General features: G+C 35.5%; 1 protein-coding gene and 1 non-coding gene across 5 annotated transcripts in view; one reads left to right on the top strand and one right to left on the bottom strand.

Moving 5' to 3' along the window:
• Positions 1–25,473, bottom strand: part of Rp2 (RP2 activator of ARL3 GTPase) — a 57,964-nt gene that overhangs the window by 28,971 nt on the left and 3,520 nt on the right. For 3 of the 4 annotated variants that reach the window (XM_047536496.1, XM_047536494.1, XM_047536493.1), the window contains exons 2-3: positions 9,539–10,204; positions 5,188–5,302 (exon numbers count right to left, since the gene is read on the bottom strand). In XM_047536496.1, coding sequence (XP_047392452.1) covers positions 5,188–5,302; positions 9,539–10,204 — 781 coding nt within the window. Of the gene's footprint in view, positions 1–3,890; positions 5,058–5,187; positions 5,303–9,538; positions 10,205–25,473 lie in introns of those variants that run through there. The other variant, XM_047536495.1, reaches the window with a different exon arrangement.
• LOC124972794 (U6 spliceosomal RNA) lies at positions 10,549–10,651 on the top strand. The gene has a single exon (XR_007106568.1). It is a non-coding gene; the product is annotated as a U6 spliceosomal RNA (small nuclear RNA).

Genomic DNA, 25,473 nt, shown 5'->3' with positions numbered 1-25,473 from the left:
ATATATATATATAAATATTTTCATAAATATATATATACATATTTAAAAACAATGTGGGATCCTGAATTGAAATCTGAAACTAAAAAATGACATAAGTGGAAAAACTGGTGAAATCTGATTAAAGTCTATAGTTGAAGTTAAACAGCATTTTACTGATATAAATTTTTTTTAAATTTATTTTTATCATAAACAAATGGATACATGTTGTTTCTGTTTGTACATGGAGTAACAGCATACCATTTGTGTAATCATACACTCACATAGGGTAATGAGGTTTGATTCATTCTGTTATTTTTTCCTTCCCCCCACCCCTCCCACCCCTCTTTTCCCTCTATACAGTCCCTCCTTCCTCCATTCTTGCCCCCCTCCCACCCCCCATTATGTGTCATCATCCGCTTATCAGTGAGATCATTTGTCTTTTGGATTTTTGAGATTGGCTTATCTCACTTAGCATGATATTCTCCAATTTCATCCATTTGCCTGCAAATGCCATAATTTTATTATTCTTTATAGTTGAGTAATATTCCATTGTATATGTAAATTTCTTAGTTGTGACAAATATAATGCTCTACAGTGGCCTTCAGTGTCCTACATCATTCAATTCCTCTGCTACTTCTCAGACCTTATCTACTGTTTGTTGAATAAATGAATGAATGACCTTCCAAAACAAAGGAACCCAAATCTAACTAGTCTTCAGGACCATCTAGGAACTATTAAATATGCAGGTTCTAAAGGTATATCTCAGAGATTTTTGAATCTTTTTTTTGAGGTGGAAGTTGGAAATTTATATCTTTAAAAGCATCCTAGATAGATCTGAGGATTATTTGCATTCAGAAGATTCTCAAAATGAAGAACAATGAATTCTCTTATCAAGTGTCAAAAAGCTTTATTTAAAAAGCTGGGCATGGTGGCACATGTCTGTAATCCCAGCAACGCAGGAGGCTGAGGCAAGAGGATGCCAAGTTCAAGGCCAGCCTCAGCAACTTAGCGAGACCCTGTCTCAAAATAAAAAGGGCTGGGGACATCTCAGTGGTTAAGCGTACCTCAGTTCAATCCCTGGCACCAAAAAAATGCTTTATTAAATAAAATAAATAACAGTGACTAGTTTAAATGAAGAGGAAAATTTAGAGACTCTGAGGTACAAACTAAGATAAAAGTGAATTTTTGAAAAAGTTCACTCTTAGAACAGTGATTCTCAACTGGGAGCAATTTTGCCCCCTAGAGGACATTTGGTGATGTCTGCAAACACACTGGATGTTTCAACTCGAACTACTAACATCTAGTGGTTTGAGGCCAGAAATGCTGCTAAACATCTTATAATGCACAGGATAGCCACCCATAACAGAAATTGGAGGCCTAAAATGTCAACAACGCCAAGATTGAGAACTCTGCCTTAGAATTACTAACATAAGGACACAGTTAATTAAACTCCTGCTAGACTATCTGCACTGACAGCATGCTCACTCTTCCACATGAACCAATTAGGCAGCTTAAAAATTTTCATCAACTTGTAATTTTAAAAAAATTCATGCATTATATAAGAGTTTAAAGAAGAACATAAACATCCATTTGCCTTTCCCCAAACCCACCAAAAATAAAAATTTGGTCACATTTGCTTTATTACATGCTCTATACTATTTACACCCAAATGCTTTTTGTTTTACTGACATCATGACAGCCTGAATCTCCTATATAACCACAATTACCATCATCTAAGGAAGACTGACATACCTACATAAATTAATAATAATCCCATATCATCTTCAGACTTCCTCAGTTGTCCAAAATTCCTTTTATAGCATTGTAGCCCACCCACCCCAATCCAAGATTCAATCAAGGTTCACTCATTGCATTCAGTTGTTATGTTTAGATTCTGTAATCTAGAAGAGTTTCTCCATCTGTTTGTTTTCCATGACACTGAAGAAAGAACCAGTTGTCTTGCAGAATGTCTTTTGGATCAGCTAATTTGTTTCCTTATGGTATCACTTATTTCCTTTCCTTCCCAAAAACTAGAAATTAAGTCTTTTCTTAACTTCTTAAGTCTTTGGCAGGAACACTTCCCAGGTGATGTGGTCTATTTTTCATTGCATTACATCAGGGAAACACAACGTCAGACTGTTCATCATTCATTAAGAAGGTGATCATCAAATCTTTGCTATAAGATTTCCCCTTTGAATCAGAATGTATAAATATCCTATTTCTTAGCAACTCCCCTCCCATAGTTTTAGCATCCACTGACAATCTTTGTGTGAAATAATGACTACATTGAGGTTGAAAAATGGTGATTTCCAAAGTCTACATCATTTCTTCTACATTCATTAGCTCACAGCATTCTGTAAACAGATGACTATTCCTTTATTCCCTCTCCTCCTTTTTTTATCACCATGGATGCATAGATTTCTGTTACTGTTAAATTATTATCTTCAATTTTTTGGTGTTGATATTGAACCCAGGGTCTTACATTGCTAGGAAAACACTCAACTGCTCTACCAATGACTTACACCTCCAACTCCTGTTATTCTTTTTGATGACCAAATTGTCACCAAACTTGACCATTGAAAAACTCCTTCACATTGACTCTTCTGACTCTGACATGACTACATCAGTTTTTAAGTACTTTCTATGGGCAGCTCTGGTTTTAAAAATCTGTCCAGGGCTGGGGATACAGCTCAGTTGGTAGAATGCTTGCCTCACAAGCACAAGGCCCTGGGTTCAATCCCCAGCACCACAAAAAAAAAAAAAAAAAAAATCTGTCCATGTTTATTTCCTGAAAAAAATTTTTAAATTTATTTTTATTGTAAACAAATGGGATACATGTTGTTTCTGTTTGTATATGGAGTAACAGCATACCATTTGCGTAATCATACATTTACATAGGGTAATGAGGTTTGATTCATTCTGTTATTTTTTCCTTCCCCCCCACCCCTCCCACCTCTCTTTTCCCTCTATACAGTCCCTCCTTCCTCCATTCTTGCCCCCGCACCCCCCCATTATGTGTCATCATCTGCTTATCAGTGAGATCATTCATCCTTTGGATTTTTGAGATTGGCTTATCTCACTTAGCATGATATTCTCCAATTTCATCCATTTGCCTGCAAATGCCATAATTTTATTATTCTTTATAGCTGAGTAATATTCCATTGTATATATATATACCACAGTTTCTTTATCCATTCATCAATTAAAGGACTTCTAGGTTGGTTCCACAATCTGGCTATTGTGTATTGAGAAGCTATGAACATTGATGTGGCTGTATCTCTGTAGTATGCTGATTTTAAGTCCTTTGGGTATAGGCCAAGGAGTGGGATGGCTGGGTCAAATGGTGGTTCCATTCCAAGTTTTCTAAGGAATCTCCACACTGCTTTCCAGAGTGGCTGCACTAATTTGCAGCCCCACCAGCAATGTATGAGTGTACCTTTTTCCCCCACATCCTCTCCAACACCTATTGTTGCTTGTATTCTTGATAATCGCCATTCTAATTGGGGTGAGATGGAATCTTAGTGTAGTTTTAATTTACATTTCTCTTATTACTAAAGATATTGAACATTTTTTCATATGTCTGTTGATTGCTTGTAGATCTTCTTCTGTGAAGCGTCTGTTCGTATCCTTACCCCATTTGTTGACTGGGTTATTTGTATTCTTGGTGTAGAGTTTTTTGAGTTCTTTATATATTCTGGAAATTAGTGCTCTATCTGAAATATGAGTGGCAAAGATATTCTCCCACTCTGTAGGCTCTCTCTTTGCATTGCTGATAGTTTCCTTTGCTGAGAGAAAGCTATTTAGTTTGAATCTATCCCAGTTATTGATTCTTGCTTTTATTTCTTGTGCTATGGGAGTCCTGTTAAGGAAGTCTGATCCTAAGCCAACAAGTTGAAGATTTGGACCTACTTTTTCTTCTATAAGATGCAGGGTCTCTGGTCTGATTTCAAGGTCCTTGATCCACTGTGAGTTGATTTTTGTGCAGGGTGAGAGATCTGAAATTTTTATAATATCTGCTAATTCATCTTAGTTCTACTTTTTTGTAGCAACAGGACATTTTACTTCTTCCATGTGGAACATTGTTATTTAAATGCAGATATTATTTGGATTAGAGCATTTCTATGATACTACTTCACTAACATCACTCAAATACATAAATCATTAATTTATACCTACCCGTATGGTCACTTTATTCCTAACCCTCACACTTATGTCCACTTATGTCCACTTATTATGTCATTCCATTTCTGAAAGCTGTTGAGAGTTTAAAGATTCATCTTTAAGGTTTCATTTGAAGGTTCCCATGTCAAAATGTTTGCATGATAGGGGCCAGATCATAATTTTATATATAGGTACACACGTGTATATAAACATGGTTATCAGCAATTCTTTACTGTAAGATTTGTAAATATATATATGTAATATATATTTACAAATATATGAAATACTGTGTTAATATTTAACAGCTGAATTATACCCAGAATTACTCATGAAATTTATTCTAACAATCCTCCCACATCTTCACACAGGTTTTTGTAGTTTGTTATAATTTATTTAAACAAAGAACATATAAATGTAGACGTGCCCTCTCTTTAGGGTACACCCAATAAGCACTGCATATTACTATTCATATTTGCTCTTGCCATTCAAGAAAATACTGATGTACTTTGAGCAAACAATGTCCCTTTTCTGAACAGATAAATAATACTCTGTCATGTAGAATCAGTATACCTTCAAATATAGATAGGCAGACATCAACCTTTCAGGAGGGAACACAAACTCCAATTCCTCTTTTAGACATATATCTATTATCTAAAATTATTGACAGCATTAACTCATTGGGGACATTTTAATTCTACATAGGAAGTTAATTATATTAAGTACATAAAATAGTATTCACTTTATGTTTTTTATTTCTTTTTCAGTATGGTCAAAGTACATCTTTGACAAACTAAAAGTAACAAAATACATAACATGTGACTTTTAAGTACTAAGAACACAGAACAGGGAAAAAAACTAATGTCCAATTTCTAATCATTTATGTAGAACTTCTTGAATGATGTGAAAATTTGACATTTCTGAATCGTACCAGGAAAAAACATAGAACAAATGAGAAAAAGAAGGCAATGTAAGAGAAATGTTAAGAGTAAATCAAATCTGGAGATCAAGAAAATAACCACAAAAGTATACCAATCATCTGGAAGGTACCTTTGTTCAGAAGAGGAAGGAAGTCAGGTGCTTTTTCCCGAAAAACCCTTTGAGCATCCTCAGCTTTCATGGACACTTCTTTTGTCTGAACTAGGAAAAAGTGTTTACCAACCATCTGTGGAAAATAAAATGTCATTTAGATTTTAAAACAAACTTCTGAGGTTACAACAATGTTTTCCTATTGGAGCATTTTTCTGTATAAAATGCAACACAGTTAGTTATGACTTTAATTCAAGTGTATTTGCTGTAACAAGTTCTCACATAAGATTCCTTCTTCCAGATGGGTGGTCTGGTTAAGAATTGATACTGTAATGCCTACTGTCAATTAAGAGTCAAATAAATGTGAATTATCCCTCAATTTAAAACAATTAATTTTTAAAATTGAAACTAATAAATAGAAGCTTTAGTTTGGTGATACTGCAAATGTCCAATGAGAAGGGACCCATTAAGTAAATTATGTACATTTATTTACATGATGAAATACTATAGTTCATTAAATATAACGAAGAGGGCTGGGGATATAGGTCAGTGGCAGAGTACTTGCCTAGCATATGCAAATCCCTGGATTCAATCCCTAGTACCACCCACACACACACAGTACATATATATATATATATATATATATATATATATATATATATAATATACACACACACACAATTTATATGTAAAACTAAGATATTTTAACACACTGGGGATAAATCTTGCATTAAAATGTCAATCTTAAAAGGCACAATATAAATTTGTACAGTATAGCTCAATAATGATAGGTCACAATTCTATGTACCAAGCAGTTTTATATATTAATATAATACATTAATTCTCTAATGAGATAGGTACTATTACTACCATCATTGTACAGATGATAACTAAGGCACAGAATGATTAAGAAATGTGCCCAAGTCATAACTATTAAGTAACACAGCTATGATTTGACAAAATTAACCTAACTACAGGTTAAATACATTCTAAAAATTATTCCTAAAAGGACTATTTAAGGTACAGTACAATTATGGATGATTTTTATACTTATTTTTACTCATTTTTATTTCTATAGTTCACTACAATAAGTACATATTAATTTTTAAAATAATTATGAAAGTAAGTTTAAAAAGGGCAAGGTCATTACAACAAATTAATTTTTGTTAGCAAAGCTTACTGGGTTTTTAATAATAAAAAGCAATATATATGCTCAGCACAAAATTTGAAAAATAGAAACAAAGAAATATCTATTAATCAAGGTGCTATGACTCAGCAATGCCATTGCCATACAGCTATACAGATTTCTTACCCTCCCAATTTTCTTTTTCTCCCATTCCCCCATTATAGAATTAATACATTCTTTGTAAAATCCAGAGAACTACAAAAAAGGGAAAACCCTGTTCTTAACCAACTTCCTAAGAATAACCACAACTGTCAACATTTTAATATGCATAACTTTCCACACTTATTTTTAAAAATCAGTTACTTACATAATATTTCACAAAATTTTACATACTTGATTGTAAACATTTTTCAACTATAAAATCTACTATAAAATCAGTGTTAATATTTGACAGTATTTCATCCCATAACTACATTATTCCATACCATTCCATCAAACTGGATCAAACTTGAATCCCATCTCACATTAATGCTGTCTCAGAAAAAAGAAATGTACATTTAATTACAGGAAATTACATGTACATCACTACCAAATAATGACTGTAAAGCTACTTAAAACATAAGAAACAATCTGACCTGTTTCTAATTTTCTAGACTGCTCATCACCTATCATGTTTACAGTCATACATACACTGATGAATGTATGATTAATTCAAAATACCATTTTCTATACCAAATCATGAGCTATGAAACTATTTTAATATTTCACTGAAGATACTTGAAGAGACTACTTTTCATGAAAATTCTTCTACATTTAAGGACTTGAAACTAGTGGCAACTAACCAACTTCAATTATGAAATTCTTTCTAATCATTCAAACTACTCTTACTATAATTTATCCTGTGTATATCTGCGATGTATATAAGAGCAAGCAAGAAATCTTTTGGTTCAGAAAACCATGACTCAGTAACTTATCTTGACTCCCTATGGAATGTGGTTTCTGCTTAACCCAACCTTCCCAGACTTCCTACCTTCCCAAGTTTAATACTCAAAAAATTACAATGTTTAATTTATAAAACCAGTGTTGCAATATTCCTGGGTTTTAACAAAAGTAGAGTTTGTAATCACATTTCCAGTCTATGGTATCCTAAGGTATTTGTGTTATGAGAAAGACTTAAGTTTTTTTTCATCCCAGAATTAATTTGTTTTCCATATATATTTCCAAGGGAACTCAAGCTTCATTTTAAAAAATATGTAATCTCTCTTTATGTAATATACAGGTCTTTTGTCTTTCAGCATATTTTGTTTTTCTCTTCACATATACTTGGCATTTTCTTTTTCTTTCTTTTTTTTTCTTTCTTATTTTTATCTTTTATTCCTTACTTTCAGAATTTGATAACTCTTGCCAAAGAATCCTTAGGTTGGAGGGCCCTTGAGTCTATATGCTTTGGGTAACATTCCTATTCCATCAGGCATTTATCAACTTTGATTTACCACTGAGGCAACATAATAGCATCATGTTTAAGGGTTAAGACTGTGGCCTAAAAAAGTTAACTTACCCTCTCTATGGTTCATTTTTTTTCTTGTCAGACAAATGGGGAATAATGGCAGCTATTTCATAGGGTTGTTTTGAATATTGAGTTAATTTATTTAAATCTCTTATAACAATGGCTGGGCATCTAGTAAACACTATGTAAGTGTTAGCTCTTATTAGGACTACCTCAGTGGAACTTTGGTTTATTTTGTATTTCAGAAGAAAATCTAAAGAACATCACTCTCTTCCTGGTCATATTCCTTTGGAGGGTACACAACACTGTCATTTCACACATCAGATACCAAAGGACAAAAGGTTAATAACATCTGATGACTCATAGAGACTGTTTTGATGGTTTTTTTCCTTTAAGCATGTTAAATATTCTTTATCTACATTCCTGATTTCCCACCCAGAAGTTAATCCTTAATAATTATTCTTTTGAAAACTGTATGTAGAGTGTTACAAAATCAATATACAGTACAATGAAAATATTTACTTCTCAGATGTTAGATTAACATGTGACTAGATCGTTTAAAGGCCAAAAGCACATTTTTCTATATTATATCTTTTCAGATTGGCGGCATGCTTTTATCAGATTGGCATAATCACAAAAGAAAATATCAAAATCTTGAAATTACAATTTGGCTTCTGTTATTTTGAAAACTATGCCTCTGATATACTTTGTGAATTTCAGGCATGGGTTTTTTACGTTGTAAATGTATAGCTACAGAGAGATAGTCATTTTTACTTTTTTCCCTAAAATGATTCCCTTTGCTATGTTCTAATTTTTTAATTGGCTCCATGAGTTTTCCTTTCACTTCTATGTTTTGGAATTTGATTACTGATTTCAAGTAGAGTCCTCCTAAAGGACTCCTGAGTAATGGATAATCAATATATCCTACTACTCCCTAACAGAACTGACAACGAAGGAACTGCTGCTTCTGTAGCTCCTGACCTCTACATCCCCAATTATTTTTCAGGTGGAAGCTCATGAGCTTTTCAACCTTCTCTACTCAGACCACCAAGAACTGCTGCTCATAAGCCCACAACCTTTGTCATCCCAGACTCATCTTGCTCTTTCATACCAACCTTCCTTCTAAGGCAATAAGGGCAAGAGAATCTAAGGAGCATGATGTGAAAATGGCTTTCACAGGGTCCAAAAGTTGTATTCCTAAATGTTTTTTTATACTCCCTAACCAATTAAAACTCCAAAGAAATTTTCAAACTGAATTATAAAAGGTCACACTTTATTATGCAGTACTACTTTTGTGAAGTTCTATGGAAATCATTCATTCCAAAGAATGGAAATTCTTTGAGGACAGATAATTTTGTCTATGTATCTCCTTTTCCAGCATATACTACATTTCACTATATCTAAGTTGCCATCAATTATAAGATGCATTTAAGATAAGCAAAAGTGTGGAAAACAAATGTGTCATATAATCAATGAAATATGGCAACAGACTAACTTGAACATAATCAGCACTTAGTAAATGTTTACCAAATTGAATTACATTTTTAAGAAATTTTTTTCTCTAGGAAGTATTTTGAGGACCAAGCAACCTGCTTACAGACAAGTCTTGCAGGGGTGGGACAGAAGACTAACTTGGGGGTTGCCAGTATTTCTAATGGCCAATTTGAAAAGAATGGAATTCCTCCAGAGTGGTGTGTTTTCCACCCAGGTGTATGTCTATTTTTCTTCTCTCTCCTTACCTCATCGATTAGTTTCCTGGCATTTGCAATAGTATAATCACCAGCAAATAATACCACTAAGCATGATTCATCACTGCTCTTCTGTCTCTGACCCCGGGATATTGGAACGATACTTTTATTGGCTTCTGTGGAAACACGAACAGCTTTGAGCTCTTCAGTAGTAGGTAAAGGAACATAGTCCTGAACCACAGCATCTTCTGGAAGAAGGCTCCAGTTGAGTTCTCCTGATACAGGTGTAAAGTCATGAATGTTACTCCACGTATTATTGAAAATACTTAGCCCTGCATCTTTGAACTGGAAAGCTAATTCAGGGTAGTACCACTGAAAACAGCCAAACTTGATATTGGTAGAAGACTCGATAATGGGTTGAGTGGCACAGCACAAAAAGACTTCCAGCTTTCTACAATCCCGCACACGAAATTGTTGACAGGCTAATGTGCACTTGCAATCTCTACAATTCCGGAAAAATACACTGCCTTTCACAGGTCCCAGAAAAATTACACAGTTAGTACAGTCATCGATGGTAATTGTAGCAGAGTGATCAAAAATGTAGATGTTACAGTTCTCACAGTCTTGAATAAGAAACTGCTGTCCTGCCACTTTCCCAGGTAAGCGACCTACTGTTTCATCTTTCAGTCCACTGAACATGTAGTCTTTTGGATCAACCTGCAGGGACAAAACACAGACCTTGAATATTATTAACATTATTCAACAAAAATCAATTAAATGTCTGTGGGGTGCTAGGCACAACTCTTAGTGCTAAAATATAAGTTCCTAATCTCCTTGACTTTGTAACATAGTAAGAAAATAAATAAGACAATGAATAAAAAGCACAAGAAAGGAGGGAAAAGGGAAAGGAAACTTACAGACAAAGGCACAAGGACATATCAACCAAATATGTGTAGACATTGTCTGGATTGAGTTTCAAGCATATTGTTTATAAAAATACTTTTTGAGTAAACTGGGGAAATTCACTCACACACAGAGCATATTAGATAAAGAATTTTTCAGTGCTTTGACAGTACATATACTAAAATGGGAATAATACAGAGAATATTAGCATGGTCCCTGCACAAGGATGTCACACAAATTTGTGAAGTATTCCCTATTTTTGAGAACATCATGCTAAATGAAATAAGTCAGATTCAGAAAGTCAATGATCAAATGTTTTCTCTCATGGGTGGTAGTGGGGAGAAAAATCTCACAAAAACAACACAGTAAAGGAAGGAGGGAGGAAGGAGGAGAGGGCATAGAGAAGTACTGGGGAAAAAATGTACCAAATCATGCTATGTCTGTATATGAACATACTACAATGAATCCTGCTTATACATATAATTGTAATGCACTAACTAAAATAATAAAAACAAATAATGGGAGATGAGAAGAACAAGTAGATGGGGGAGGAAAGGAGAGAAAGGGAAGGTATTGGGGATGAGTTTGATCAAATTATGTGCATGTATGAATATAGCATAATGAATCCCACTATTACGTGTAATTATAATGCACCAATAAATTTTTTTAAAAAAAGAAATTTTCATTTTGTTAGGTGTGATAATAGGATTGTGATTTTTTTTAATGGGTGAAAAGAGCCTTATCAATTAAAAAATTAAAATGATTTAAAATTATTAGGCTAGGGGATGGGGCTGTAGCTCAGTTGCAGAGCACTTTCCTAGCAAGTGGGTTCAATCCTTAGCACCACATAAAAATAAACAAATAAAATAAAGACATTCTGTTCATCTACAATAAGAAAAAAAATTTAAAAAATTATTAGGCTAGTATATGACACTGTAGGAAGAAAATATATGCCTGGAGGAATCAAGTGTTTGGTTCCTTTAGCAACTATAGCTCTCATTATTATATGTAACTTATGATCTTGGTTAATATAACTTCCCAGAAGGTAAATCCACTTTCTCTCTGCCATCAGATTGCATTTCTGAGAATTCAAAATTAAAGGGCAGCCTCTGTGACATTATGGTTTGAACTTTCCTATGAGTTAACCCAGGTGTCATCTTCACCATCATTATTATCAATAGACTTTCAGCATATTTCAAATCTATATAACCAAAAAATTTATATGGAGTAAAAGGTCAAGAATATATATTTTTAAAAATTCAACTCATGGTCTGGGAATGTGACTCAGTGGTAGAGTGCTTGCCTACCATGCTCAAGGTCCAGGTTCAAACCCCAGCACCACGCACACAAAAAATTCAACTTATATCCTACATACCTACTTTTGCTATGCATCTATATTAATCAGAAAATCAGAATACACTATTTCAGCTTTTTGATGCTTTTGCTTTTTCTGATGCATCACCTTTACAACTGCTACTTTTTTCCCCACGTTTTTTATTTTGCATTATAGTTGTACTATAATTACTATTTCTTTAAAAAATCTGAAATTGGAAATAAACCTAGATTGAAATAACTTTCTGTCCTTCCACAAGTTGATATATGAGTCTTGGTTTTTGTATCTTAGTATCACCAACTGATATCTGCAATATGCTACACAAAATGGAAGAACCTAAGGGCACAAGAATCATATGCTGGTGCTTGTAAATAAAAATTTTATTCACACATTTATTGAGCTGCTCCTACAGTGTAAGTTTTCAAATCTTGCCATTCCATCCTCAGGCATTCTATAGCTCATATAATCTTTTAAATAACATGCCTGGAATATATTGCAATTTTTTATTTACCTGAGCTATCAGAATGTCACTGGGGCTGGGAATGTGGTAGAGTGTGTACTTAGCATAGAGTGTGTACCCCAGTGGTAGAGTGTGTACTTAGCATATTCAAGGCCCTGGGTTTGATCTCTGGCACCACACACACATATACAAATTATTCATATATATATATATATATATAAAATATATACACATATGTTATATGTACATACACATATGTACACATACTAATTTTATACATATATACACACACATATATATGTATACACAGTTTTTTCACTAAAAGACCATTCTGATTTCTTCCAAATTACTTTTTAATCTATTTTCAACTGTTTGTGAACATATAAATTTCATGAAAAACTATGTACCAGAAACAAGCTCCGATACAGTATATAAGAATTTCATTATTTACAAAGCAAAATATAATCATCCTAATCATTATCAAACTACCTTAAAGTGATTTATTCAGTAATGTACAATAAATTTACAATAAATACTGTATTTAAATACTGTATTATGGCTTACATAATATATTAGGAGCACTTATCTATAGCATGAGGCAATAAAAGAGGTACTTGTTTTCCAGTTTCAATTTTGTAAACTATGAGCAATATGATCTTGAAAAAGTCACTTTAACTTTCTGGATATTCAGTCCTCAACCAACATTGAACACCCAGTATGCATCAGACATTGCTTTAGGCACTAAATGAATATGACCAGCTCTTCCCATAAAGGAAGTAAATACTTGCCTAATTTAAAACAACCTGACAATTTAATAAGAGGTGCTGGGAAAATTCTGGAAACACAAAGGAGGAGCACCTAGAGTGGTGGAATATTTCCTGTACAAAGTGTGAATGAATGAACCAAGCATGGTGGCACACATCTGTAATACCAGCAACCCTGGAGGCTGAGGCAGGAGGATCACAAGTTGGAGGACAGCCTGAGCAATTTAGCGAGATCCATCCTCAAAATAAAAAGGGCTGGGGATGTGATTCAGTGGTAAAGTGCCCCTGGATTTAAGTCCCAGTATGGGAGTGGGAAGGAGGAAGGGAGGAGGGAGAGAAGAGGGGAGAAGGAGGTGGGGAGGGGAAGGGAGAAAAAGAGAATATGAAAGAATGAATGAGAATAAGATAGTTTACTAGAAAAAAGGGATGGAAATAAAGGACTCCCCCACTTCCCATGTCAGACAAAATTAACAGAAGGACAAAGTACAATTCTTCAGAAAGCAGGGAGAAAACTGGTCTGGTGCTACTAGTGACAATGGAATGGTAATGCATGAAACCAGGAAGGTAAGCAGGGTCACATTATAAATCTTATAATTTATCCATGGGCAATAAGGAGCCAGAGAGGATTTAAATAAGCTAAATGTACATTTCAGTTAGATTATTCTGTTAAGAATCAGGGATTGTGAAGCATGAATCTGAGGTGCTGATCCAGAAAGAGCTGAAACTAGAAGAGTTAGAAGGGAAGAGGAGGATGGGATGAAGATGAGAAATACTGAGGAAACAGAATCAGCAGATTTGGTAATTTAATGGCTATGGGAGGTAAGGCAGAAGAAAGAGATTATTTTTAGGGAAATGATAGTTCCCAAGTCCAGTGCTTCTATAATATAACACACATTAATACATTCTTCAACACAGCCCAGCACATGGGCTTATACATATCTGTGGGTTGGGGGATGTAGTTCAGCAGTAGAGCGCTTGCTTAGCAGGCACAAGGCCCTGGCTTTGATCCCCAGCATTGGGGAAAAAAAGTAACCAGACCTATGAGTATTTGTGAATGTATACATACCAATGAAATAAGTTTTGCAAAATAATACTTACCCTTAATTTCTACTATGCTCCCTATTATTTTCTATTATCCCCTCCCAGAGGCTTGATAGAACATTGGTCTGGTTCATGTGATTGGATGTTAGTAGTGCCATAAACAGAAATGGAAAATGCAGGAGGCTATACAGGTTTAACGTAGAAATATTCAAACGATTCCATTTCAAGGATTTTACAGGTGACCCACAAACAGAAAGGTACAGTGTTTCAGTTTGGTTTCCATCAAGATGATGAAGTAATATAGTTGCTTGTTCTACTGCCCAAGATCAACCCCAAACGTACCAAGTTAGGAAACCTCCAAGAAAGGGGAAAACTATGACCAACCCTTACAGAGATGTCTGGGAGGATAAAATATAAAAGGAACTTCTGGGATTTCTGCTCTTGCTTCCCCCATTCCACCTCAGATGTAGACCTGTGATCCAGACTTCCTTAGGAGTAAATTCAGGACAGAGCAGAAATACTGTGCTGGTGGAAAGCTAGGAAAAATAGGCAAAGACTAACCAGGCAGTTGCTTCCCTTCTATATCCCCCAAAATGATGAATTTAAATGTTAGGAATATATATAGCTCAGTGGTAGAGCACTTGCTTAGCATGTATGAGGCCCTGGGTTGGATCCCTAGCACTGCAAAATCAAATTAAATCTAAGGATCGCTCTCTAATGCTGTTTCTCTCAATAGGTCAAATAGGTCCCCAAATTAAAAGCAATTACACACAACAAATAAACTTGAGTTCCACATTCAAGATATAAAATAAACTTACATTTTCCCCAAACAACACAGTATTTTTTTAAATCATGTACAGGACTGTAAAGCAAGCCATAGCAATTTTTGAATTACAAGTTGAGTACCCCTTATCTGAAATGCTTGGAAACAGAAGTGTTTCAGATTTTGGAGTTTTTTTGATTTGGGAATATTTGCATAGACTTTATTGGTTGAATAATCCTAATCTGAAAATTCCAAACTTCTTTATTGGTACATATTAATTATACAGAATGGTGGATTTCATTGTGACACATAGGTAGATGCATATCATTTGATTGATTTCATTCCCAGTACCTCCCCTCCTCATTCCTCCTGGTCCCTTTCTTCTACCCTATTGATCTCCTTTCTACTTTTATTACCTCCCCTTCCCCCAACTTTTTTTCCAACTAAGTTTCCACACATGAGGGAAGACATATAGTACTTATCTTTCTGAGAATGGCTTACTTTGCTTCACATAATACTCTTCAGTTCCATCCATTTTCCTGTACATCAAAATTTTGTTCTTCTTGATAGATGAATAAAACTTCATTGCGTATACATTCCACATTTTCTTTTATATTCATCTATTGATGGACATCTAGACTAATTCTTTAACTTGGCTGTTATGAATTGTGCTGTGACAGACATGGATATGCATATACCCCTGAAGTATGTTGACTTTAATTCTTTTGGATAAATATCAAGGAGTGGTATAGCTGGATCATAGTCCTATTTTTAGTTTTTCTGAGGAACCTCCATACTGATTTCCATAGTGGCTGTACTACTTTACATTCCCACCAACAGTGTTTTAAGAGTTCCTTTCCCCCCTATTCACTTGAAAGTATTTATTACTTGTATTCTTGATGATTGCCATTCTGACTGGAATGAGATGGAATCTCAGTGTAGTTTTGATTTTGAATTTCTCTGATGGCTAAAGATGTTGAAAATTGTTTTCATATAAATGTTAGCCATCTGTACCTCTTTTGAGAAGTGTCTGTTCAGTTCATTTGCCCATTTATTTAGTGGATTACTTGGAGGTTCTGGAGGGTTGAGTCTTTTGAGTTGTGTTTGAAAAGTAGCTGGAAAACATCTTCTCAAAAAAAAAAAAAACATTTTCTCTCATTCTGTAGGCTGTGTCTTCATGCTGTTGATTATTTCCTTTGCTGTACAGAAGATTTTTACTTTGATGCTATCCCATTTATTGATTCTTTCCTGAGCTATATTTATTATTTCCTGAGCTACAAGAGTCCCATTCAGGAAATTGTTACCTGTGCCTATATGTTGAAATGTTTCCCTGATGTCTTCTTCTAACAGTTGCAAAGTTTCTGGTATTAGGTCTTTGTTCCATTTTGGGTTGACTTTTGTGCACAGTGAGAGATGTAGATCCAGTTTCATTCATCTACCTCTGGATATTCAGTTTTCTCAGCACCATTTGTTAAGGAAGCTGTCTTTTCTCCAGCATGTATTTTTGGTATCTTTGTCAAAAATCACATGACTGTGTGTGGGCTGGTCTCTGAATGCTTATTCTATCCAATTGGTCTACATGTATGCTTTTATGCCAGTACCATGCTACTTATGTTACTTTGGTTCTGTAGTTCAATTTGAAATTGGGTATTATGATGCCTCCCATTTTGCTCAGGATTGCTTTGACTGCTCTGTGTCTTTTGGATTTTCCAGGTGAATTTTAGGATTGCTTTTACTAGTTATGTGAAGAATGTCATTGATATTTTGGTGGCCATTACATTGAATCTGTAGATCATTTTTGGTAATATGGCCACTTTCACAGTATTAATTCTGCCTGTCCAGGATCATGGGAGATGTTTCCATCTTCTAGTATCTTCAATTTCTTCTTTTCAGCATTCTGTAATTTTCTTGTAGACACTGTTTACTTCCTTGGTTAGCTTTATTCTGAGGTATTTTTTAATCTATCACAAATGGAATTGTTTTCCTGATTTCTCAGCAGATTCATTATTGGTGTATAGAAAAGTTATTGATTTTTATGTATTGATTTTATATCCTGCTACTTTGCTGAATTTATCAGTTCTAGAAGTAGAGTTTTGGGGGGTTTTCTAAATATAGGATCATATCATTTGACTTCTTCCTTTCCTATTTGTATTCCTTTCATTTTGTTCTCTTGCCTAATTCATCTGGGTAAAATTTCAAGTACCATGTTGAATAGGAGTGGTAAGAGCTGGCATCCTTATCTTGTTCTGATTTTAGAGGAAATGCTTTAAAATTTCCCTATTTAGTATGATGTTGGCTTTGGATTTGTCATATATATCCTTCATTGTTGATGTAAGTTTCATCTATCCCTAGTTTCTTCAGGGTTTTATTCATTTAGAAATGCTGAAATTTGTTGAAGGCTTTCTCTGCATCTGTTAAGATGATCAAGTAATTTTTGTCCTTGGTTCTTCTATTTATTTGGTGTATTATGTTTATTGATTTGCATATGTTGGACAAACCGCCTTTTCACCCTTGGAAAGAAACCAACTTGATCATGATATATGATCTTTTTAATATGTTGTTGAATTCAATTTGCTAATATTTTATTAAGGATTTTTGTATCTATGTTCATCAAGGATATCGGTCTGCAATTTTTTTTCTTTGAAGCATCTTTGTCCAGTTTTGGTATCAGGTTAATATCAGTTTCATAGAATGAGCTTGGAAACATTCCCTCCCTTTCTATTTCATGGAATAATTTGAGGAACATTGGCATTGGTTTTTCACTAAATATCCAATAAAATCCAGCTGTGAGTCCATCTGGTCCTGGGCTTTTCTAAGTTGGGAGGCTTTTCATTACTGCTTCCATGTTATTGCTTGTTATTGATCTTTTTAGGTTTTCTACATCCTCTTGGTTGGTTTTGGTAGGTCATATGTATCTAGAAATGTAACCATTTCTTCTATGTTTTCTAATTTATTGAAATATAATTTTTCAAAAGAGTCCCTAATAATTCTCTGGACTTCACTTGTGCCTGCTTTAATATTCCCATCTTTGCCTCTAATTTTATTAATTTTGGTTCTTTCTCCCTCTCCCTCTGCTTAGTTTGGCTAGAGTTTATCAATCTTGTTTATTTTTTCAAAATAATCAATTATTTGTCTCATTGATCCTTTGTATTATTTTTTATAGTTTCTATTTCCTTAGTTTCACCTGATTTTCTTTTGGGGAGGTACTGGGGATTGAACCCAGAGGCATTTTACCACTGAGCTACAACTCCAGCTCTTTTTATTTTTTAATTTGAGAAAAGGTCCCACTAAGTTGCTTAGGGCCTTGCTGAGTTGCTGAGGTTGGCTTTGAATTTGCAATCCTCCTGCCTCAGCCTTTCAAGTCACTGGGATTACAGGCATGCACCACCGTGCCCAGCTAGAACTTTTAAAAGTGAACCTTTTTGGAATTGTGGAGGCATTTTTATTACCTTGCTTTCTCATGTTTCCTGTGCTTTAATATTGAGATTTGCCCATATTCTGTAATGACTATCTCTTTCACTGTTATGTAAAGGGCCTCTTTAGTGAGCTGCTTTATCTTACTATGTACCATGAACCAGGGGTATATCTCAGCATCAAAACACCCATTAATTGTATTCTTAGTGCTGTGATGAATCCCTAGCACTGCTTTGGGAGGAGATAAGAATCACCGATAACTACTACTTGAAAGTAAACCATATACTAGTAAATGATGAAAATTTATTGAAAATGTTCTCTATAATTCCACTATTACAAAAGTGGAAAGGTAAAAAAAAAGTGGAAAGGTGGAGTAATACTCTATAATAGGCTGAAAAAATTAGGTACTAAAAGAGTAAAATTAATATTAAACTATATAGAGCATGAAGAGAAACCAGAAAGGGAAAAAAAAAAAAAAAACAGGAAGGCGTGAGGGAAGAGAGAGGAAGATAAGAGAAAAAGGAGAGAATATAAAAAAGAGAAAGCAAAGACAGAGTGAATAAATCCAATTAACACAGAACATTAAAAAGGTACATAAAATTGAATTAACATATGCAATGTCAAATAGTGAGGGGATACCTATCAAATCAACACAGAGGACAACACCAGGGAAACAAAACAAAACAAAAAATAAACCTAAAGGTAAAGAATCTAAAATTAGTCCTTGCTAAGATTTGAAATGGAGATTTCTTACTGGGCCTTTAAGCTTTGGATTCTGCCAGGTGTTGGGAGGCATAGTAGGTGCCCAAGCCTCAGTTGCATGATCTCTGAAGTATCTGCGTGTGGAGGTAGCAATTGTACCAGCTGTATCTGCTCAGGGTTGGGATTTCCTCATCTAGCTCAGCATGCTGCTTCAGTGACTGTCCAGAAACTGGGTGCAGTGGCGCACGCATGTAATCCCAGCGGCTTGGGAGGCTGAGGCAGGAAGATCACGAGTATAAACACAGCCTCAGCAACTTGGCAAGGCTCTAAGCAACTTAATGAGACCCTGTCTCAAAATAAAAATATAAAAATGACTGTCTGTGGTTCAGCAGTTAAGCACCCATAGGTTCAATCTCTGGTACCAAAGAGGGGGAAAAATAAACCTGTCTAGAATTTGAGCTCTTCAGCCTATTCTCACAGAACTCATCTCACCCACCTCTGGCATGAACCTGGGTGGTCCAGTCTTTCTGGTGCCTAAGAGCCCGCTAGAGTGTTTGAGGGAACTGCCCCGATTCTCTGTGGTCCTATGGCCAAATCTCTCCCTGGCTCAGATGGTGGCTTTGTGTATCTTGTGAGAAACACTGTGTACCTAGGGCTGTCAATATAGACTTTGCCCTGCCCTTCTCTGGCACAGCTCTCAAAGTACCACAATGAATCCCCAGCACTTGATACCTCTTACTCAGACTGAACTGTGTCGGCCTGCAGCATGTGTGTGCTCTGTAATGGTGCAGCGAGTCTAAAGAGTGTTAGTGACCCACCTTCTCTGCTCTGCCTGCTTTTCTCCTTTCCCACTGACACCAGCAGTGGGTGTTGGCAGCTTTTAGCTCAAAGCAATCCCTCTAAATAAGTTACTTAGCCAGGTTCAAAGGTGTTCCCTGTAAAAAATCTTTGCTGATACTTCTAGGTAGAATGAAGCTGTAGGAATCCTTTCTAGAGCTTCAAGCTTAGTCTGGTCTTTGTAAAATGGCTGCCCCTCACAGATCTCTACCAACAAATTAAGTGGAGTACATCTCATGTACCAGTCTGCTTTGGAACCCCTGCCCAGCTTAATTAAGTCTGACTTTCTCTTCTGTTGTTTCTGAGGCAAACTGAAGGTCAGCTTTGCCTCTCTCTTTGTCATCCCTTCCCCTAGACCTGGACCCATGCTGCAGATACAGTTTCAGGACTGATGAATTATTTCTTGCTTTCTGTTCCAGTAACCAGGATTTCTGAATCTCTTCAAATCTCTGTCACTCTAATATTGTGTCTCGGTGCATTCCCTCTGTCACTGACCTTACTGAGTAGCTGTTCTCTTGTTTTTATTCTGAACTGTGGTTAAGCTGGGATCTGTAGCCTGCTTTTACTATGCCATCGTGATCCACCCCAAATTTCTTAAGCATCATGTTGGTGATCAAAAAGTTTCCGATTTCAGAACATTTTGGATTTTTAGATTAGGGATGCCCAATCTGTACTATTAAAGAAATACACACAGTGAAGTGCTCCTACAAAGACAACAGTAGGTCCTGTAAAACCATCAGGGCTACTAGCCTGCCCGACATTGACCCTAATGAGAAAAGTTGAAAGAGACATAACAAAAGAAAATTTCAGACCCATTTCACATGCCTATACATGAAAACAAATCAGTAAGTTTAGTCAATTCCATAAAAAAAGAAAACATCAAATTGAGTTGGATATATCCCAGGTTGTATGGTATTAGAAAATCTTTCAATGTAAACTATCACTATATGACATCAATCTTAAATCCTATTGCCCTCCCATGTGAACTTTGTTCTTCAGTAAATCTTAAATACTTACTGGATGGGTATGTGGCCTTTGATTGCCCTTTACCTAGAATACCATCTCCCAGTTTTACTTAGCTGTTGGTGAAACATTTTCTGTGAAGCTTTCCAGATTCCCTCAACCAGAAATATGCTTCCTTTTCTGAGTACCTAATTACATTAAATATCAGTGTATGTCCCCTCCTGTAACATAAGCTTTAGGCTGGAATCCTGAAACCAGTCTATTTTTTAATTTTTTTAAATTTTGAAACAGGGTTTCACTAAGTTGCTGAGACTAGCCTCAAACTTGGGATTCTCCTGCCTCAGCTTTTCAAGTAGCTGGGATTACAAACCATGTGCCACTGCACCCAGCTTGCAACCAGTCTATTTAAAACTGAAACATTTCTTCCAACGTTACCTCTTTATTCTCCAAAATGCTTGAATTCCTTCTAATATACTATATATGAATTATATTTTTTGTGTGCTACCCTCTACCCTCCATAACTTCCATAAAGAAAGGAAGGATCTGTTTAGTTCACCTTTGTCCCCAGAACCCAGAACAGTGCCCACTACTACCAAAACTCTCCACATATACTTGTTGAATCCATTTTGATCACTTAAACTTGATTACCTTAGAGTGTAACTTATAGTGGGTGGTCTACAGTTGCTATGTGAATAGTAACTAAGTTTGATAATCATGCATCTCTTAAGGGGAACTTGAGGCTTCTCCACATCTGATTCTCAATCCCATCCCCAAAGAAATGGAACTCTGATACTGATCAAGAACAAAAGGGTGGGGTTTGCCAGGCAAGGTGGTGAACATCTGTAATCCCAGCAATTCAGGAGGTTGAGCCAAGAGAATCACAAGTTCAAAGACAGCCTCATCAATTTAGCAGGGTCTAAGCAACTTAGCAGGACATTGTTTCAAAATAAAAAGGAACGCGAACTTAGCTCCATGGTAATGTTCATGTGTTCAATCCCCAGTACCAAAAAAAAAAAAAAAAAAAAAGTAGGGTTGCAAGTGTAGCTCAGTGATAGAGCACTTGCCTTGTATGCACAAGGCCCTGGGTTGCATCCCCAATATCACAAAAAGAAGAAAATGACAATTTTAGTGACATTTAGTTGGGTCACATTATTCAAGTTGACCAATTTCTGAATAGGAAAATAAAAGAACTATAGTTATACACAAAGTTTGGCACAGGTACTCCTTTTAATGACCTGGGTCTTTCCTTTTTACATTCCCTTCTTTCTTATACCTGAATAAAAAGAGGCTTAGGCTGCCTTCCACATGGAAAAGCTACTGTAAGGGGATAGGAATACAGTCATGAGCAGGATAATGGGATCTTGATCCACTCTAGGCCTTAAAGTGGGAATAAGGGACATGAAAGAGTAGCTTAAATCAGTTCTGCTTTAAACCTTGGGGAGGGTTAAAACATTTTCCACTTCTCTTTTTGGCACCACATCACCTCCCACAGAGGGACTGGTAAGAATGAAAGTGCCAACAGACAGAGGTAGGGAAAGGAGCAGGAAATGGTCTATCTCTACCAAGGCCTCAAGATCAACGGGTAAGAGGAATTCCCATCCCTGTTTGTGGTTTACCTCACTGTATCAGAAACTTCTTAAAACTTTTATGTAAAATTTTGTGAGTGTTTTTCCTGGGGATTTGATTTGGGGTTTAAGATTCTGGTCAAATGATCTTGCCTAGACACAAGTTAATTTTAAACATTTGCAAGCATATTTATATGAAAATTAAGTAGGTGGAAAAAACCCATGTTTGGATAAAAATAAATCAGTTAATCCTTCCTACTTAAAAGAATTCAGCACTAGGTGCAGTGGCACACCCCCATAATCCCAGTGACTTGGGAGATTGAGGCACAAAGATTCTAAGCTGGAGGCCAGCCTCCAGCCTCGACTTAGTGAGTCTCTGTCTCAATATTAAAAAGGTTGGGAGTACAACTCAGTGGCACAGTGCTTCTGAGTTAAATCCCTAGTACCACCATCACCAAAAAGAAAGAATTTAGCTAGTGTTTTTTGCATGACAATTGATATATATTATGAGATGTACACTATTTAACTGATAAATTTCAACTACATAAATTACTACTTGGCATTAAGACTTCTTGTTGCAAATACAGAAAGTCTATTCTTAACTTCTACATTACTGAGCTGATGTCTTATTAATAGGCTCAGGCTGTGTTATGGATTTAATGTCTGTCCTCCACCCCCAAAATTTATATGTTGAAGCCCAAACCTTCAATGCAATGGGTATTTAGAGAATCTTCTTAAAAGGACACTAATCCTTTCAGATCAGAGCTCCACCCTTAAGACCTCATTTAACCTTAATTACTTCCTTAGAGGCCCCATATCCAAATACAGCCAGCCACATTGTTTGTATGTGTTGGGGGGTTAGGCCTTCAACGTAAGACTCTGACAAACATTCAGTCCATAGCAGCTGTCAAAGCTGAGGATCTAAATGTAATTTAGTATTTTCTAAGTATTTTCTCTGGACATTCCAGAGAAACTAAGTCATGGAGAGAAATTAATCATATAGCTAAAGAGTCTAGCAAAAAAAATAATTCTGTAATATAAAATTATCTGAATTGTCAACCCAGCCTTTCAAGGAGAAACAGGATATATGCTTATGCTTTCTCAATAACACCTGAAAGTTTCTCAAAGTGAAAAATAATAATGAAGCAACCTGAAGCTTAGGCCCATAAGAACCTTGCAAGTTACTGGTTCTCAAATAAAGTGCCTAAAAAAATCACACTCATAAAAATATCATGCTTTAAATTACTTTTTCACAAGTGAACTTAGTTTAGGCTGTATTTCTTACTATAATTCTTAAAAGGTAACAGATAGGTCTGGAGATGTAGTAAAGCACTTAACACTGAGTTCAATCCCACACAGAAAAAAGGCAATATACTTTCAAAATCAAAGAAAAATTTAAGAAGTTGGAATTAACATGATATTAATTTGATACCCTACAGCTACTAAACTAAATTAAGCATTATTTTTTCTAATATAAAACAAAAGTAAACAACTTATTCTTTTACTCAGCAGGAAATGCAAATTTTTCATTAAAATTCATCTCTACACTTAGACTTCCATAATGATAATCTAAGATAAAATAGTGGATTTTGTTCATTTTAATGGAAATCCAGTCCATAAAAATTCTTTTTTAAAAAAGAAGAAGCTAATTCAAAAAAAATATGCAGCTTCTGCCAGTATTTCTTGGACCACTGATCCTTGGAACCCAGCCAAGATACTCTGAGGAAGCCCAGGCTACATGGAGAGTGCCTGGCCTTCAGCCCTAGCTGAGCTCCCAGCTGAAAGCCAACATCAGTCCCCCAGCCAGCTAGGCTGTTAAGCCATCCTGAAAGTAGATTATTCGGCCCCCAGTCAAGATGCCACAGTTGATTCAACACTAAGCAGCATCAATCCTCTCAACTTTATACAAATTGCAACATTGTGAACAAAGTAAATGTTTGCCTTTGTTTTAAGATATTAAGTTTCAGGGTGGTTTGGTATGCAGCAATGGATGACTAGAATACCTTGATTACTTAATTGAAGGCTAATATAGCATCTAGCCCCCTACTTAATTCAGACACTTCTTTCTAGCAGGTTACCATCTAACCTCTGAACATTCTGACTAATGTGGAGGTCAGTTTCTCACAAAGCCACCCTTTCCACTGATGAACAACTCTGGGAATTATAAGCTGCTTAAAGTTTGTTCAAGCTATGCCCTTGGAGATGACCATTATTGTCACCTCTCTAGCTCATGAGGAGAAATTAATCAAATAGCTAAAGATTCTACAGTTAAATAGTTTTACAGTATGAAATTATTTGGATTGTCAACCTGGTTCAAAGGAGGATCAGGAAAAGGACAGGCCTTTGCCATATTAAATAGTAGAGAAATATTTACAGTTGTCCCACTTTATACATGAGGAGCCTAAAGTGCACAAATTGGTTCCTTTACCCAAAGTAACACAATAGAAATCTGAATGGGTTTTAAAACATTTTGAAAGTTGTTTAGTATTATTTCTATCAAACATAAAGCAAATGTAACAAATACAAGATGTGTTGTTCATGCCCTGATCAGTTTTCAAATTCATGCCATCATTAAAGTTTAGGTAACTAATTCTCATTTCTATTATTTAGGAGGAATATTGGCATGAATACATGGAAAACTGAAAACCAATTTTCTGTATCACTCATCCTCACCTGATTTTCACTTAAATATTTCCTGTTTTAACTCCAAAAAAACAAGTCATTTCCTGGAGGACTGGGATAAGTATTATAATTCTGAATCTTCCTTGGTGTTTGAACACATATATATTGAACACTTTGCCTAACTGTGGAAGAAACCACATGGATAACAAGAATAAAAGCATTTCTTTCCAATGATTTATGCACAGATCTTATAATCTAAATATATTTCTTATCATGTCAGTGCAGTAATTGTATAGTAAGCTTTTTTCCAAAGTCAGCAGCAATAGAAAACGAACTTCTTCCACTGTTGACTACAGTACGTCAGTTGCTATGACAACATTTAGTCCCCAAACATTCTTTCTAATTGAGACAATTTCTTTACTTCAGTCCCCTAAGACTGACCCAATTACCCAACTCAAAACCCAAGGGGTGCCCCTCAAAAAAGGTACTCTGGTTACACAATCTAAGGAAAATTTAAACACCACATTCTAAGTTGCAAGGAAACTTCAGGCAACTCATTTTGTTTTTCTATGTAACATCTTAGAAGTTGAATGGTAATTGATATGACTTTAAAAACAAG

The sequence above is a fragment of the Sciurus carolinensis genome, chromosome X (assembly GCF_902686445.1).
Source record: "Sciurus carolinensis chromosome X, mSciCar1.2, whole genome shotgun sequence".
NCBI lineage: Eukaryota > Metazoa > Chordata > Mammalia > Rodentia > Sciuridae > Sciurus > Sciurus carolinensis.
The sequence above is the reverse complement of the archived record's forward strand: the minus strand, read 5'-3'. Positions and strand labels throughout refer to the sequence as shown.